The sequence below is a fragment of the Aphelocoma coerulescens genome, chromosome 1, assembly GCF_041296385.1.
Source record: "Aphelocoma coerulescens isolate FSJ_1873_10779 chromosome 1, UR_Acoe_1.0, whole genome shotgun sequence".
NCBI classification, from domain to species: Eukaryota; Metazoa; Chordata; class Aves; order Passeriformes; family Corvidae; genus Aphelocoma; species Aphelocoma coerulescens.
In genome coordinates this window covers 71,325,637-71,343,256 of record NC_091013.1, presented here as the reverse complement: position 1 = coordinate 71,343,256, position 17,620 = coordinate 71,325,637, and the positions used below count along the sequence as shown (strand labels likewise).

Below are 17,620 nucleotides of genomic sequence, written 5' to 3'. Positions count from 1 at the left end.
TTGTCTTAAGTACGTTAGTCTTGTAGTGCCTAAATCAGACTGCTGGATGTTTTAGGCTTCATTTATCCAAGCTTATCAAATCTGTTGTAATTAAATCCATTCTAAATGTAATTTTTAATCCTTTAATGAAATCAGTCATGTGAACAGCCTTTGTTCTGCAGAGTTCTGCTCTTTCACAGTCCTCTTCGGAATTGAGACAAGTGTTCAGATACAATGTGTGCAGAGAGGATTATGGTGTCAGTTGTTAAACCCAAGGATTTTAGCTGAGTTCTGTAATTGATGTTGCAGAATATGAGTAATGAAAAGTTCAGTTAGTAGAAGTACAAATGTTTTCAGTGAGGCAGGCATATGTTTTGTGGGAGAGAGGTAAAATCTTCTTGTAATCAGGGTTGTACCTGAAACTGATGTGGCTTCTGAAAAACTTTATCGCCTAATTAAGGAGATGCCTTTAAGGGAATGCTGAAATGGTGATGCTTTTCCAGTATTAGAAGTTACCTCTTCAACAGGAGTCATGGTGTCTTAAGAGAATCAGTGATGGAAATCCCACCAAAAATCTCATATCTGAAATTTGGGGAAAGGGGAAAGCCATCAGTGTATAGGAAAAGAATCAACGGTCGTAGTCAGCAGGTACTTGGTATGCCGTGATTGTTTTGGTCAACTCACAATGCCACAGTGAGGTATGACCCAATAATGCTGATTATGGAGATGGGGCAGATAATCTCTGCAATCCTGCGTATCAACATTTGAAGTTAGCATTTTTCATGGCAAATAATACATATGAAATTATTAGTTTCGGGCAAAACCAGTTAGATCCTTGTGTTTTCAAGGACAACTGCTGTATTGAAACAAAGGACTGAATCATCAGGTTCACTCCTCTGTTGTTACAGGCCCAAGCAATAGATGTTTAGTCCATAAGGTTTCATTATTTTCTGCTGGTTTAAAATGAGACAGGGAAGCCAACTGCTAGATTTGTGTTACTTCACTACACTAGCATATATGTCTCACTTCCAAATGGATCAAGTCACTGGCATTAATGCTTACAATGATTTGTCCATTTATTTGCTTCTACAGTGTACTTAAACCATTTTTTTTAATGTGAAACCAATCTGTAATTGCAATCACCAGTAGATGTCAGTATTTTGTTCTTGCTTAAAAGCATTTTCCATAGCGATTTATTGAACATTAACCAAAACTCTTCAGCTAGAATTTAACAATGGCAAAAATTCATTACAGTTTCTACCAATCTTCTTTATTTCCTGAGATTCCTGAACATTTAACCCCTGTAAACTAGACCTTCGTAAGAAGCACCGAATAAGAGTGAGGAAGCTGTTGGGAGCGTAAAATAGTAATATTTGGGATTACACCCTTTCTGTCTTAAAAAATTCAAAATCAGGATTACTTTTCGGCTATTACATTTAAAATGAGAAAACAGGTAAAATAAATTTTTGGAAAAATTACTGGTTTAGATGCAGTCAATGCTTTTTAATTGCCCGTCATTGTGACACTGTTTAGAAGACAAAAGTCTGTGTATTTCCCTATGAAAACCGGTCTGGTAGAGTAAGAGGTTTTTTTGCTTTGGGTCCTTGAGGGTTCTTATGTTGAACACCCTCAGCCAATTCAAAAAACTGTAATTTTTCCTGAAAAGTCTGGAGATCAAATGAGGTCCCATGTTTATTAACCAAAAGAACTATAGCAAATTAATACTGTTTTTAATGGAGTTAAAATAAAAAACCAAAACACCAAAACAAAACAACAAAGCAATGATGTAAGAATATTTTAAAACTCTTACCATGGAGTATTGGAAAATGAAAATGAGTGTCACATACTTCCATGTGAGTAATAGATGATGTGAAGTATGAATTCTGTTTTATAGGAGTGTTGTAACTCTAATTTGCAGTATTTTTACTACTGGGCTTATTTTGTTTTTAGCAAAGTCGTGTATATTGTGACATCACACAGAAATGAAGTTTCATACATTTAAAATACCTCTGCATATGAAGAGAAGTACTGCTCATTTTGTGAGTTTGAGGACTGTTACTATAGTGATTTTTAACATCAGTTTGAATGAAACAAGTGCAGTCCAAAGTGTGGAACTGTATGTAGGAAATGGATGTATACTATGTTTCATGAGTAAGTGCTTGCTTTAGTTAATATCATCGTTAAACTTTCAAAATACCATTTTTTTCTTTAGTCCCCCAGTTTCCAGTTGACTGATGTGAAAACAAGTGACAAATGTTAGGAGCATACTATAGTTTTGTTCCTGTTTATTTAAAACAATTTTGCAATATCCTATTTCCTGAAGTGCAGCCAGAACAAAGATGATCAGAAACCCAGCTGGCCTGTGCCAGTGGTCTGTGCCTCAGAAGTTCAGTGTCTTCGTTATCTTACAAGATCATGCCTACACAAGGTTCTGTTTTTCTGCTTTCAACACAAATTAATTGTAACTCAGTGTCTTAGCTGCTGATCTCTGGTGTTGAAAAGCCTCTTAGTGCCCGTGTCAGTGTTACTGTGTCATTAGGTTCATGGCCACAGTATCTGTTGCCAAGGTGCCAGTGACCATTGGGCACGATTGTGTGCTTTAAAAACCTGTTCTTTTTAATTGCCTAGGCTGTACTGATGGCAGCATGCACTGTTTTAATAATACGGAAGATTTCTTTGTTAAAGGATTGGAGAGGGGGAAAAAAGTAAAATTAGTTTGCTTCAGTTTTGAGGTATGTATGTTAAGCCATCACCACATTCCTATCAGAAATTATCTGTCTCCAAATTGTTCCTATTGATCTTCTGGCCATCTCTGAGAGATTACTTTCAGGGAGTTTGTAGGCAGTTATCTTTTTTTTCCTTAATTTGCCAGTGAGACATCCTGGGTGAATTAATATTTCCTGAAGTTCTTCCTAGCTCTGTTTTCACATTTGATTTCAGATGCTGGAGTGAAGCTAGCTGAAGTTCTGTTTTCTAACATATTCCTCTGTTATTGTTTTAATACTATTTCCTATATTCAGAATACAACAAATTCAGAATTCACTATATTCTGACATCCATATCTCACCTGAAATTTTCAATTTTTCAATACTATCAGGCTATGATAGAAACAACTCTGCAAATGTTTTTCTTGGACTGTATTCTCCTTATTTCATTCCATGATAGATATATTCCACAAATGAATGGCATACATTCCTCTTCTTGACCTACAACAAGCTCTGTAGTTAAAATTTCCCAGTAGTTCTTGGACTAGGTCTGAACTTATTGTAAAGCTCACATGCAAGTTAATAATGTTGTAGTTAGAAAATTTAGTGAAAAAACTTCTTTTTCAAGGCAACTGAGTTGTTTTTAAATTGATTTGTATGTTTAGATAAAATAGATACAACTTGCTTGAGACCTTTCAAAATTAATGCCATAAATGCAATGCAATCCATAATATACCTATTGCTTCAATTTTCAGTTACTTGCTTAAATTTAGGATTCTAGTATGAAAACCCTGTTTACTTCTCTCCCTCCTGTAATGGCTTCCCATTCCATGGAAGCCACTTTCCAGCTGAGGCTGATCAGGTGATTCATTTTTTGATCTTGCAGTTTTAACAAGGTTTAACAGATTCAAGTGAAGCGTTGGACTACATTCTGACCTGCCCCTCCATCTCTGTGTCTACAGTAGGTTGTCTTTATGGCAAGGTTTTCCACCATATTAAGTTCAACCCTATTTTTATAATTAAAACAGGTATGGTTTAACTTTAAAAGCTTTAAACTTTTTGATTTCTCAGTATTACTAGATAGATGCCCTTTGGTTTTTTGTTTAAAATAATAGTGTGCCCTTTGTTCCCTTCCTAGCAACAACTTTCTTTTTTCTTCTGCAAGGATTTATTTGTTCTTGTGTTTGTAACATCATCCACAACTTTAATATTTACATTTATTTTCCAAATCTGACCACACTTATATTATGTGGGGAGAGCTTGCAATATAGAACCCTAATAAGTGTGTGTATTTAAGTGGTCAGTGTGTAAAGTTCCTATTTCCACCTTTTTATCTATGTTATCACCTGTGTTTGTTTTATGTTGTGTTACTTACTCTGCTTGCATACATTGCCTAGTATCAGTATTCTCTTGGTCATTTTTCTTTGTCTTTCTTCATAATGCTTCATTCCTTTTAGGATTTGCATTTTAAAGTGCTCATTCTGGGGCTTCAATATTTGGGTGCTCAAGTTCTGAAATGCTTCTAAATTCTGTTCTGTTGAAAGGTGAGGTGCATTCAAAATAAAATCTCGTGAAACTGTTCCAGGAAAGGTGTACTGCTTGGTTTTGAAAATGTATTTCAGAGTTGTCTTAAATCTCTTGGAGGCCAACTTGCAGGGCTTTACATATTTGAGTGACTTTTGTTTTCTTTGCTTTCCTCCAGCTGTTCTCCTGGCTTTTTGTTTTAATTGTTTGATCTTTGACTTTCTAATATGCCCTTGCTTCTCATTCTGCAAAGGTACTGGCATCCTGTTGACAATTGCTAGGCTTTATTATCAGCAGAATTGATGCCTAGCTCATTAACTGCTGAAAATGTAAAAGTTACCTACACTGTAGTGCTGGCAGGTGAACAGGATCATATTCCTCTAACGGATGCTTAGCAGATTTAAAGGAATTTGTAGAAGTTGGATAATTCTGCACTAATGAGATCTTTTAAATGTTTTAGTAGTGATGAATGGGCTCCCCTCAGCCCTGCCTTACACATCATATACCATTTTTATATAGCTGCTTTTACCAGTCAAATGTATGGTAACTGCCTTGGCTTTTTTAATGCAGAAAATAGGACCTGTCACCTCACAGAGATGTCTTGTCATGTCAGGGCAAAATATATACAAGAAATTTGGAAGTTTAAAGTGCTTTAGGCTAAGTGTCTCAGCCTCTTCTGCAGCAATCTCTGCATACTTAATAGGATTTGAACGAACCCATTTTACTAAGGTATTTCTTTCCTTAGTAAAGAATAAGAGAGTGCTATAAAGCTTCCTCCTCCAGTGCTGTTGGCTGTATTAAAATTGCTCAGTCATCTCTGAATAGAGTGCTCAAGTATACATGAGACTAGAATTGCTAAATCATCCGATTAAAATCATTACCTGGTGACAGTTGTTTTGTTCCTGTAAGTTCTCCTGAGCATCTATACCAGTACTTGAAATACATACACCAAATTTCTTGCCTCGTGAAAGCTTCTTTCTGCTCTGCTGTTCCTTCCCTTCTTTCCTAGTTAAAAAAGGTACATTGGGTTTATTTGGCCAGAGCCCGTTGTGGGGAAAGGACCTGCTCCCTCATGTGTCACACTGATTTAGCTTGGGACACAACTGTCTCAATCTTGCTGTCAGTGAAAGATGCTTCAGGCTTTCTGTGGATAAAAAAATCTACTTATATTGCTAGATTTGCTGATATTAAAAGAATCAGCTGAACCCCATACATTGCTTAAATTTCATTGCTTGAATCATAAAGTTGTTAAGGTTGAGAAAGATCCCCAAATCATCAAGTCTTTGACTGAATACCACCATGCCCACTAAACCATTATCAGGAAGTGCCACATCTGCTCAGTTTTTTGAACACTTCCAGGGATGGTGACTCCACCGCTGCCCTGGGAAGCCTGTTCCAATGCTTAACCACTCTTTCAGTGAAGAAATCTTTCCTAATATCCAACCTGAAATGTTTTTATACACTGGTTGGGATTGAGAAAGATTTTGCTTTTAAGTAAAAATTCAGTTTACACACTAATATTATCAACTACAATACTAAAATTCTGTCTTAAACACATTCTAAATGAAGATGTTACTCAGACCAATTGGCAACATAATTATAGTGGTTCATCTTTAATACTGGCTTTCATGAATAATAGCTATGTACTATATACCATGTTTGTCTTTTGTATGATTGCATTTATTTAGAATTCTTGTAAACTGTGAGCTCTGGAGAAAGTATTCCTCACTGCTTTTTATTCATTCAAGTGAAGACCAAACAAATGGCACTTTACTGCAATAATTGTTGTTATTCTAGGCTACTGTTTTATTATACACATCTGTGGTAGCATTTAAAATAAGCACTCAAAACTTTTCAAGATTTTTTTCCACATCTTTTTATTTGTTTCGTTACAAAATAATATTTAATTTGTGATGTTGGTGATCAGTAGCTCTCAAAGAACAGAACCGGGAAGATATAGGATATCTAAGGGGAAGATGGAGGATCCTAGGGGAGGAAAAAAGAAAATTAAATGCAAACTAAATTGGTGATAACTTTCATATTGAATGAAATTTTTCCTCCAAAGCTACACTTTTTATTTGGTAAGTTCAACATGTAGCCCAGCGTAAATTAAATTAGAACTATTCCATGGTTTTTTACTAATTGGATGGAAGGAGTGGGGCACATTATTAATTTGTTGATGAACATATATTTGAGGGGGGAGATACTTATTTCTCATGTTCTGGTCATCTGAATTATGATCAATTCAAGGTTAGAGGCAATTGTCAACACATTTTTTCCTCCTGATACTGGAAAGCATAGGTGCATTTATAAATTTTTGTATGATGGTTTGCTGCAGGTCATTTGAACCAATAGTTGAGGAAAATCTTGGAGTGTCACATCAACATAATGCAAATCAAAGTAACTGATTACTACTGAGCACAGGCGAATTATTTCTGGATCACAAAAATCTTTACTGGACTTTCTACTGATTTTCCAGTTGGGGGAAGTTTAGGCAGCATGTTAGGAATTGGCCATGTGGTAATACACTTGCTGAAACTCATTCCCACTATTGTTGAAAATAAGTAAAATACAAAATCAGTGACTGCCAGCATCTTTCCTACATGAAAAGCTTTAATTAATGATAATTATAGGGTTTTGTGACAGGGTATTATTGTCGTAGAAAGCTTTATCTTTTTTGGTTTTGTTTTGTTTTGTTTGGGTTTTTTTGTTTTGGTTTGGTTTTTTGGGGAGTTTTTTTTGTTGTCGTTGCCTCTATTCTGAAGTTACTGCCAGGAACACTTCAGATTACCTTAAGTTCTAGTTATTTTTTCCATACAATTAGGTAAATGCTTCCATGTTTTCTTTAATGTAAGATCATTTGATGACAGACTTGCACAAAGTACTTGCTCTTGATTTGTGAAAGCAGGGTAACACTATGGCATTTCACTGAGCTCTCTGAAATTACCCATAATATATTATGAAAACTCAGGTCTTTTTGAAAATGATAACCAGGCATCTGAGAGTAAGACAGAAGTAGAAATTTCCTCTAATGGAAAATAGTACATTATACTTTATTACTTTGGGCTTCCTGAGGAGCAAAAGATTATTATTGGAAACTATGCTTTATTAGGAATATGGGTTTTGTTGTCGTGGGGTTTTTTTAAACCTTATTGTGGCCTTTCAGTACTTAAAGGGGGATTATAAAGAAGGGAACAGCCTTTTTTTAGGGCCTGTAATGATAAGGAAAAGGGTAAAGTTTTTAAACTAAAAGAGAATAGATTCAGACTCAACATAAGGAAGAAATTTTTTACAGTGAGGCTGACAGTTTGCCCAGAGAGGTGGTTGATATCCCATCCCTGGGAACATCTAAGATCATTCTGGTCAGGGCTCTGAGCAACCTGATATAATTTAAGATGCCTCTCTCACTGGAGGGGTTTGGACTAGATGAGCTTTAAAGGTTCCTTCCAACTCAAAACTATGCTACAATTCTATGGATGCAGCCTAAAGGGAGAAATAGAGCAAGGAATTAAAAGAACTAGACAACTTTGGAGGAGCTCACAGATAACTGATGTGTTAAACAGAAGCAAAGTTCTTTTACAGTGGTGTTGTAAAATAGTACTTTAAAGTTTTATTTGAATGGGATTATTGAAATAATATTTTGTCCTGGATTCTTGGACATGGGGCTCTGATAAAATTGATATTTATGTCTTTAAAACATGAAAAATATTTGAAATGTGTATTGTAATTTTCAATATTTAAGCAAATTGTTAGAATATAGAGAAGACGTAGTGTTCGGTGTAATGTTTGAAGCTGGCAATTCCCACCCAATTGTCTGACCCACTGGGCTTAGAGGTAGGAGATTTGCTATTACTTTCTTTTACTATTGCTATTACTTTCTTTTAGAAATCCTTCAGGATGTCTACAGAATTGGCATATTTGTGAAAATAAAACTGTAGGGAGACTTCAGTATGTATTCACAGCTCTACTTTGTCAAAGTAGTCATAGCAGATGACTGTAAGAGCTTGGCTTATTTAACCTCCCAAGGGAAGGCTGAGAAGGTAGGCTAGCTCTGAATGTGTCTTAGGAATGATTACTGAAAAGAAGATGAGAGTAGGGAAAACGTTGTTATGTGCTTGTAGGGTATGTAGAGATAGGAAAACATTTCTAATTCTGGAGCTGTGCAGTTCAGCTGCAGTGCTCAGGGTTTAAGATCCCCACTCCTGCCCCCCGTCTCTGGGCTGCATGAGACAGTTTAATAAGCTCACAAAGCACAGGGATATATGCAAGACACCTGCAGATATGAGCAAACTGGACTCATTAGGAGCAAATTCCTATACACGACTTTATTTTTCTCTAGTGTATTACAAGGTTGCTTTTTGCTCTGATCAGGTGACTCAGTAATATAACAATGAACACGTTACTGAAGTGTTTTGCATTTCACCGCAGTTCCGTACCTGTTTCTATGTCACACTTGCAAAATCATGTCACACAGGACATACAATTAATAGTGCTGAGCAAGATCTAGTTTGAATTGTGTTCTAATAAAGCATGTTCCCACAAAACAATACACTTGGGGCAAGGTTTGGTTATGCTTAGATGAAATTCAGTGAACTATTTTGTAGGAAAACAAAGCAAAATTCTGCTAGAGGGTCATAGAGGATGTGACCTAGCCTGGAAATCCAATTTTAGCTGGGGGTGATCTCTGCCACCCTGGGTGCATACAGAAGCCCATTTTGGCCTTGTAGTCTGTGAAACCTTAGCATTTTTCTTTGTTGTTGCACTCTACAGTTTTGTTCTCTATAAATTGCACATTTCTTCTATAGGATTTGGTTGATTAATATGAAATTGCATGTAGTGCAGAAAGAAAACAGATACTTATTTCAGGTTAACAATTTCCTTACTTAGTTCTTAATTATTTTATTTTGAATTACCTTTTTGTTATTGGATATGGTATTCCTCCAAGTTTTTTCATGTTAATGAAGAGAACTTTCAATATTTACATTCAAGAACCAGAGTTCTCTCAATTATTTGTTGTGAAATCGATTGTGTTGCTAGCATCTTCATACTTCAACTTGCATAAAAAATACTAAATGATTTTAAGGTACAAATGAGGCTGTGTGAGGCTGTGTCTTTAGAATTGGTTTCAAAATGTGGATCTAACCCCTTTACTCACACTTAGTTTTTTGTTTGTATAAAGTTCGCAATTGTAATCTTTGGCAGATATTGCTGCTCTCACTATGCTGATAGAGTAGGTGGCATTTGGAGTAAAAATGTCTTATATGGTTATTTCTGATCACAAGCAATTCCATTTTTTGGTTTTGCCCTTTAGACTCAGCTCAGTTGTGAAAGTGGGGAGGGTAGTTTCTCAGTCTTCAAAAAGTGATTAAATTTTTTTATTTAGATTATAAGATACTTTACTTGTGTCATATGTAAAATGTTGATATGTGTGAAAACACATGTGGTTTGTAATTGTGAAAACAGTCGTTTCAAGCTAAAATAACCAGTGAATGCAGTACAGGCCATGGAAGCATTTGTAGGAGAGTTTTATGAGACAGACACAATGTGTAAGTTACATATTGTTACCTTGACTGCACGTGCCCTTCCACTCCTCAAAGCTGGCACCAGCTACATTTTGCTTTTTTTTTCTGTCCTCGTACTGAAGACAGAATAAATAAAATGAATAGGTCAGCCCAGTTCCACTAGGTTCAAAGTGAGAATACATTAAATGAGAGAGGAAAAGCAACAGAGATCTTCCTGTACTTTTTAAAGAGGCTGTTTTACCTGCACAGTGTTTGAAGCATCTCCTTTATTAAATTAGAATTGATGCATGGGTAGAAGTGAGTGGAAGGAAAGGATCATGCAAGACATGTATTTTTATGTTGTAGAGAAAGAGAGCAGGTTTATGAGAATGTCAGAGAGAAAAGATACCTTGTAAAAGTATTGAATTAGCTCAAGAGAGAGTGCTTTCTCTTTATCCTCACTCCTTTGCTCTGCACAAAGGAAATTGCTGGCTTTTTGTTAAAGAGGAGATAACTGAGCATGTGGTACAGCTACTTAGATTATGTCACTTACTTCATTCCTTTTGCATGGGCAAATGCTGTTTTTATCTAAAATTAATCCAGTTTCAGCCTTCAGCGTGATAGAGACACTGAGTATATTATTATTAACTACTTTTTTCTTTGTCTGGATCCTACTGTACATGAAATGCATGGCTGCCTGCAAATACTAGTGTAACTGCAGGTAAAAATAAAGGTCTGCTCTTTTATCTTCCTATCTGCCATCGCAGAAGTAAACATAATTTTACGGTTTTACCATAAACTTATGCCAAAAATAAGCATATAAATAAAGTAAATAAAATCAATAAAAATAAAACTATACCAAAGTAAATTTTACCATTCTTACATTTTAGTGAAATACAAGATGTTGAGCATACTGTGACTAAGATTTGCCACTTCCACAAAAAAAACTCTGAACTTTTGGTTTTTCAGTAAATTGAAAACAAGCAGAAACATATTTGTTAGGTTGGCTTGAACTGGAACCATAAATCAGAAATGCTGATTTTTGAGATGCAGGTGAATATCCTGTTCCAAATTAGAGTTTTGGCATTGTTTCTTTTCAATTTGGGCCATTCCAATAGCATAAATCTTTGTTTTTGTGTAAGGTTTATGCACTACTAGGAGATACAGTTATTCCTTAGAGCAGTAGTGATGTTTTCTTTAGCATATGAAATTTGGAGGTTTTATGTATTTTTAGGTGCTGTGCTTAACTGCCCTTAAAAAGGATTTAAAGAAAACTTGACAGAGTCAGCAAATAGTGTAAACTTTATCTTAGAGCTTTTCTTAGAAAATAAATTATTTTTGTGTTTACATGTGAATTTTATATTAATGCCATCATTCACAAAAAGCATTCATCAAGCAGGAATGTTTGGCATATGCAAGCTGTAAGTGGAAAAGGATTAGGGCCTGGAGAGACAGGTGCACCCCTATGACTCATGGTCCTCTCTGGCTGTGGGAACACAGGTCTCCAAATACAGACACACAAAACCTCCTGCCCAGGAGTTAGAAGGGGGATTTAAGGACAGGACAGACTGCAGTGATCAGTGCAGGGCATGGCCAGACAATTGTCCTGACCAGTAATTTGTTACAAGTGACCAGCTCCCTTTTTTCCCTGTACTTACCAATGTTTTTTTCTCCTAGTCCTGGTTTCAGCTAGGGTGGGGAAAGAGGGGCATTGAGTGAGCAGCTCTTTGGTGCTTAATTTCCAGCTGGACTTAAACCACCCACCACCTGACCCTTTCCTCTTCCCTAAGCATCTCATGTGAAGTTTTGTGCCAGCCTAAACTGCTGTTCCCCTGAATCCTGTATTGAGTCCCATGCTCCTGTGGGCAGTAACCCCCTGTCAGACTGTCAGGTGAGCAGGGAACCTCTCCCTTGTCTTAGCTGGTGTCACATCCAGGCAGAATGATGCTGCAGTGGAGGACTGGACTCGTTGATGGAGTGAGGTACTCTGTGTATTAAGGGATGTATCTGTATCCAGCTTTTCGCCTGTATTACAAATTGTGCAGTTTAGTTTATCAGAAAGCTGTGTTTAAATGGTGTTTTTTTGGAAACTACCCCAGAATGGTAGCTTATCTGCTAGACATTGGGATCTGCCACATCAAAGAGGTTTCAAGTAACAAAAGAGCAAAGGAATTTATGAGAAATATTTTTCTTCGTAGGAAAGCTTCTTTGATCTTTCAGGAAGAAGAAAATGCTGGCTCCTCATTTTGATTTTTGTGTAAATCCATGGGTTTTGTAATGATGTTAGTGTGACAGGTCGAAGCTCAGCTCAAAGTAAAGAGTGATAGAACTCTCACTTAAGCTGTGTGTAACATGCCTGTCCAATGGAAGCCTTTGTAGAATACCCTACATTAATTACTTCTTTACAGTATGGGATTTTATGGTATAACAAGGAGATTACTATGGTATATTGATTACATGGGTTCTTATGCAAAGCATTTAACTTGAAGTCTGTTAGCTTTATAACTAAAAGACAATTAAGAAATTATGAGTTGGAAGAGGCACTATCCCTAAATTGCAGGTCACCTTATTTCAGACCATCCTAAGTCATCTATTCTTCAGTGCTACTTGCCAGTCAGAAACAATGAAAACTAAGTAGTCATTCCAGAATAATTTTTTAAAGATTAATTGATACTTAGAAAGAAAGTATATATAATTCAAATTTAATGGGAATTTTTTTATTTTTCTTAAAGGAATTGCCTACAGTTCTGCTTATTCATCAGATCAACAGGCATGAAGGTGCATGGACAATATTGCCATTAATGAGAGAGTAAGTGAATGAATGTCCGTTATTTTCAGAAGTTTTTGTAACCAAGAATATATATATTAGTTAACTCTTTTTTCAGAAGCAAAGTTTTTTAATGAGAGTTGCAACCTTATATTTTAACTTTCTTACTGTATTTTTTTTTGTGTGTTTTACAAAGCAGTTTTCTGATAAACTTAACTAAATCAGAGGAACCTATTTTAAATAAAAGAACAGTAATAATAGAATTTAACTGAGCAACTACCTTCCTCAAATCACTGTGCATTTAAAAATTATTAGGGAAGTAAACTAGTCTAAAGAAACAGCTTGTTTAAATGTGCATTTTTCTATTTGGTCCCCAGTTCTTATAGTGTAAGGTGTGAGATATTACAGAAATTTTGATCTTTCAGATTACTTGACTAAATGGAGTAATTTTTTTTTTTTTTTTTGGATGTATCATAATAGCTGTTTGGGTTTTTTATTACTTTTATTGTTTGTGAGAGGTGATATGTCTCTGTAGTGAGAAGTGTAGGTTTCAGCATCTTTTTAGATGCTTATATGGCCAATTTTCATATTAGTATGATCAGAAAAGACAGGTAGTCTCAAATCTCAAATATGTTTTCTTCTTAGCTTATGCAGATGGCTTCAAGGAAGACCTGCTACATTTATATGGTAGTAGTGGTAGTATCTTGCAAAGTGTCAGGAAACAATGACTTTGTTTCAGAAATCCTCAAGCTCTGTGATACTGAAGACTATCTTTTGCCTGAAGCTTGCATTTGAAATCTGCAGCCTCTTGAAGTTTAATTTAGTTCATGTAATCTAGTAGATTTAGGGTGAGGTTTTCATATCAGAATGATTGCAGGACAGGATATTTTTCCTTCTGCTTTGTGTGTAGAAACATGAAAATAGTGTTTGTATAGTGGCTGTCTTTGAGATATATGTAAACTGTGAAAAATAGCAAAAGAGATTTGAAGTAAATCGAAAAACTGGAAGATTATGTTCCAACTATCAATCATTCTTTTTTTCCCTCTTAGCTCCTGTTTCAATGACCTTGTGGTTCCTCTTCTTAATTATTTATGTCTTGGTGATAGGGTTTACAGATATAGCTCTTATAAGATAGCAAAACTAAAAGCAAAAATACAAATGCTTATTTGTGTGAGAAAGCAGAAGAGAATTCTTTAGAAATCAGAAGAGGAGTCTTAAGTAGAGGATTTCCATCTTGAGATTTCAGGAGTATGAGTTTCCTTGTGTGTACTGTTTCACTTAGTACTTTTGGCAAATGAAGACATGGAGCAGTTTGGAAGTATGTTGATGTTTTGAAGCTTTTATTGTTTTGTTTTCTTAATGGACAAAAGAGGAAGAAGGGAGTTTGGCCCATTCTGCAGCAGCTGATGATGCTTTTACTTGTGATATAAGGTGCATCTGTATCAGAAAACTGGTTTTGAAAAAACAGCTTTTCTCAGTCCTGTAGTTGTCAGCATTTTAAGGAGGTCTATTACCGCAGGCCTGGTTCCTACGGTATAGCACCGTGTCCCGCAGCCATAGGGAGGAGGAGGAGGAGAAGATCCAGCAGGCAGGAGTTGTGCAGCAAGATTGATTTATTTAATTATTTTACAAACTCTTTTATAGACTTTTTTTCTTCATAGCCTAATTGGACAAAGGGCCAGCCACCCCTTGGGGGTGATTGGCTAAAATCCTAAAACATCCATTGTCAAAATATTTTTCTACTATACCATAAACAAGACTTTTCAAGGTTGCAGGTGTCTGGGTTGTTTACATTCCCTGCTACCTCTTCTGTGAGAGAGAAAAGTCTCTCACGGACTTAGAAAATAACAAGAAAATCCTCGCTAGCAGCATTTTTGTATCTACAGAGGTCTCTAAGCAATTATGAAAATTCTTAATTTTTAGTTCTTGGACACATGTTAAGTTGGACAAAATATGTAATGTCAGAAGATACAATCAGTGGATATCTTATGACATAGAATCCTTACTGTGCCCAGAAGGCCTGCTACATTTCTTCTCAGTAACCATGTTCATTCAGCAGAGAAGAAATCCCTTTTTAAAAAATTATCCAAAACAGGATCTTATCTGGATATCTCCAATGGCCCCTTGTAGTCTGAACTCCAAACTTCTCTGCTCTGAGGTCTCAATTAGACTCTCTTGGAGACCTTAAGTACTTAGCCTTGGGAATCATTCTATTTGTCCATCAATAGCTAGATGAGCTGATAATTATTTTTGTGAACTTACGTGTGCTGTATTCACAAGATGCAGTAATTCTTTTTGTAGGGGTCATTCTTGTGTTTTCCCTTTGCACTTCACCCATCTGCTTTCATGTAAATCCACACATTTCTGTCTTGAAGTTGTAGCTGAGCACTAACATGTGAGAGAAAAGCCTGCAGACTTCACAGGGCATTAAGTACTGTACATATTTAAAAACCTGAGGTGTATCTGATACCCTTTCTGTACTTGTTTGGCAAGTTTTAGAGGGGACAGCTAGGAAGTGGTTTTCCAAATTGAATCTTTTTTGCTTGGCTGAATGGCAGAGAGTTGGCTGGATTTCAGTGTTGACTATGCACCAAGTATATGCTTTTATGAACTGAAAGGATGAATGATGAGTTCTTCTGGCTCCTGTAGTTTAGCAGATAAGTGTCTTAAGCAGAAAGCAGTGAATAGTCAAATACTGTTGCAAGACACAGAGGAAAGGTAGCTCAGCAGGAAGATGACTGTTGTGATACTGTAAAGAAAATTAATTCTACCCCAGCCCAAATAATAAGCACAATAACTTGTCCCAGATGAAAAAAGACTGAACTAGTTTAACACCTGGCAACCATCTGGTGCTTCTAGCATGTTATTTCAATATCTGCAGAGGCAGGGAACACATTTTCTAGCTTAAGTGTTTCTCAGATGATGGGTTTGGCTTTTCAAGTGGGTTTTGGTCTTTGGGGTTTTTTTTGGGCAAACATCATTCCCCAAAACATAAATGATCCAATCAAACTTTTTTACTTACTTCTGCTGACTTCCATTTCTGCTGTTTTTTTCATTGCTGATTTTATCAGTAGGAAGTGCTGTGGAGAAAGCAGACTGTGATGTTTATAGGTACTGGTTTTCTTATCCCTCTCCTCAGATGATTTGTTAAATTGAATTGATGTAAAAGCCATGCAAAGGAAACTGGACAAATAAAGATTGTAGTTTTTTTCCATTAGGATATTATTAATTAGTACAGCTTTGTTTTGGTAAGTAGTGGAAGAATGAAGGTGGGAGGAGCAGAGAAACAAGGAATGGCTTTTTTTTCTGAGGGAGTCGGGAATCCTGCATTGAGATTATTGCTATCTTTGAGGAATCCCTTCAATCTGTACAGTTTCACTGTACTGGAAAAGCTAATGAAGCTCTTAGGTTGGGAATGATCAGTGTCCAACAGCTGTGAGAAAAGCTCTCATGAGGCATTTTCAGTGGCTGCAGTGCTGTCAGACAGCCAGTGGTGGGGCCCCTTGGAAGAAGGGGAAGGTAACTTAAACTGCTATCTACGGACGTCAGAATTCATGGGTAGCTATTAGACCTGTACCTTTCTGAATTGAAATTCTTTATGTATCTCTGTTCCCTTCTTTCTGGAATAGCTGGTGCTTTATGGATAGGTAGCTGCTGAGTCAGTATCTTTATCTATTCACTGTAGTCCTTTGATGTGTAATTCTAAATCAGTAGTAAAATTTTCTGCTTCTGTGTAAATGAAGAATTGATGGCAAACTATTTATATTTGGGGAATGTGCCTTGAATTTCCCATTTTGGTTATAAGCCACCTTATTAGTAAAATGTTTATTTCTTTTTTTAGCTTCTCTGTTACCTATGGTAGGAACTCCTCATGGATTTTCTTCTGTGAAGAAGATACAAGAATACAAGTTGTAAAACTGCTAGAAACACTCAGAAGATTTGACAAGTCTAAGGTGAAATAAAAATTTAGATATTTGACTTTTTTTTTTAATGTGATTGAGTGTATTTTGCCAAATGTTGGAAAAGATGTGTCCAAACACCTTAATAGGGGGATAGGTTTCTATTGCTGAGGCTGAGAGCAAGGTATTTAACATGAAGCAGTACAAACACCTGTCTAACTGTCAAAGAACTGTTAAAATCGAGCAGAGAAACCATTTTTTCTGTGAATAGCCTGAAAACTATGTACCATCAATAAAAAGATGAATGTGGTCTGTTTTGTGGTCCCTTCTCCCCATTTTCCTGTCTGTTATCAATTCTGATTATCATCAGATAGAATGCCTGATGTTAGTTTGTCTCTGATGTAAAAAATAGTAGGGTGTTTTACTTGCCTTCTCTTTCTGATCTGTCTTGCTGATAAGTCTTCTGTACCTATTGGAAAAGAAACAATACCAAAAGACTTGCTGAACAAAATAGAAGCACAGTCACCAAGGAGCAGAGAAAATTTGGCAATGCAACTGACATGAAAGGTGTTAATATTTAGAATTTTCAGTGTTCAGAGAAAAATCACCTTTGTGTCAGTCCTTTGCCTGTAATAAAAGAAGCCCAAAATCTTCTGTGTGAAATATATTTTGCTTCTTTATTGTAATTCTGCTTCAGGACTCACTTTAGCATATTTACTTCTTTTTCAGGCACATGGCCTTGTGGTGTTTTCTCACAATTCTTTTCTAAAATGGTAATAATAATAACAACAATTCAGAGATCTTACCTTTTAAAACACTTGGTCTTCAAAATGGAGGACTGAATATATTCAGGCCTTTGGAATATCCTTTTTTTTCCTGTTTCAGAAACACCTACTTGTAATTGATATTCTCAGAATAGAAACATGAACATTTTTGTTCTAGATGTTGCCCTTTTGCCCGCTTTAGTGTCTCTCCTTTGCATTACACACAGATTCTAATAAAATAACAAATTACATTCCAACCTGCAATAAAAGGAAAACAAAACATTTTGCTTTTGTACATAGTAATTGTCATCTTAGTGTAGCTGCCCATACCTGATTCCTTGTATACAGCAGTAGTCCATCAGGCCCAAAATTTAAGCTGAGTTACATCAGAATGATCTCATTCACTATTGATTTTAAAGTCTCAGCAGTCTGCATAATCAAAAGTTGGTATACTTTTATCTCATTAAGAGGTCTGCAATGG

The 17,620-nt window shown here is 36.1% G+C and overlaps 1 protein-coding gene across 3 annotated transcripts in view; it reads left to right on the top strand.

Moving 5' to 3' along the window:
* Nucleotides 1-17,620, top strand: part of B3GLCT (beta 3-glucosyltransferase) — a 50,033-nt gene that overhangs the window by 14,550 nt on the left and 17,863 nt on the right. For all 3 annotated transcript variants that reach the window (XM_069012494.1, XM_069012483.1, XM_069012474.1), the window contains 2 exons: nucleotides 12,442-12,518; nucleotides 16,318-16,429. In XM_069012494.1, coding sequence (XP_068868595.1) covers nucleotides 12,442-12,518; nucleotides 16,318-16,429 — 189 coding nt within the window. The remainder of the gene's footprint in view (nucleotides 1-12,441; nucleotides 12,519-16,317; nucleotides 16,430-17,620) is intronic.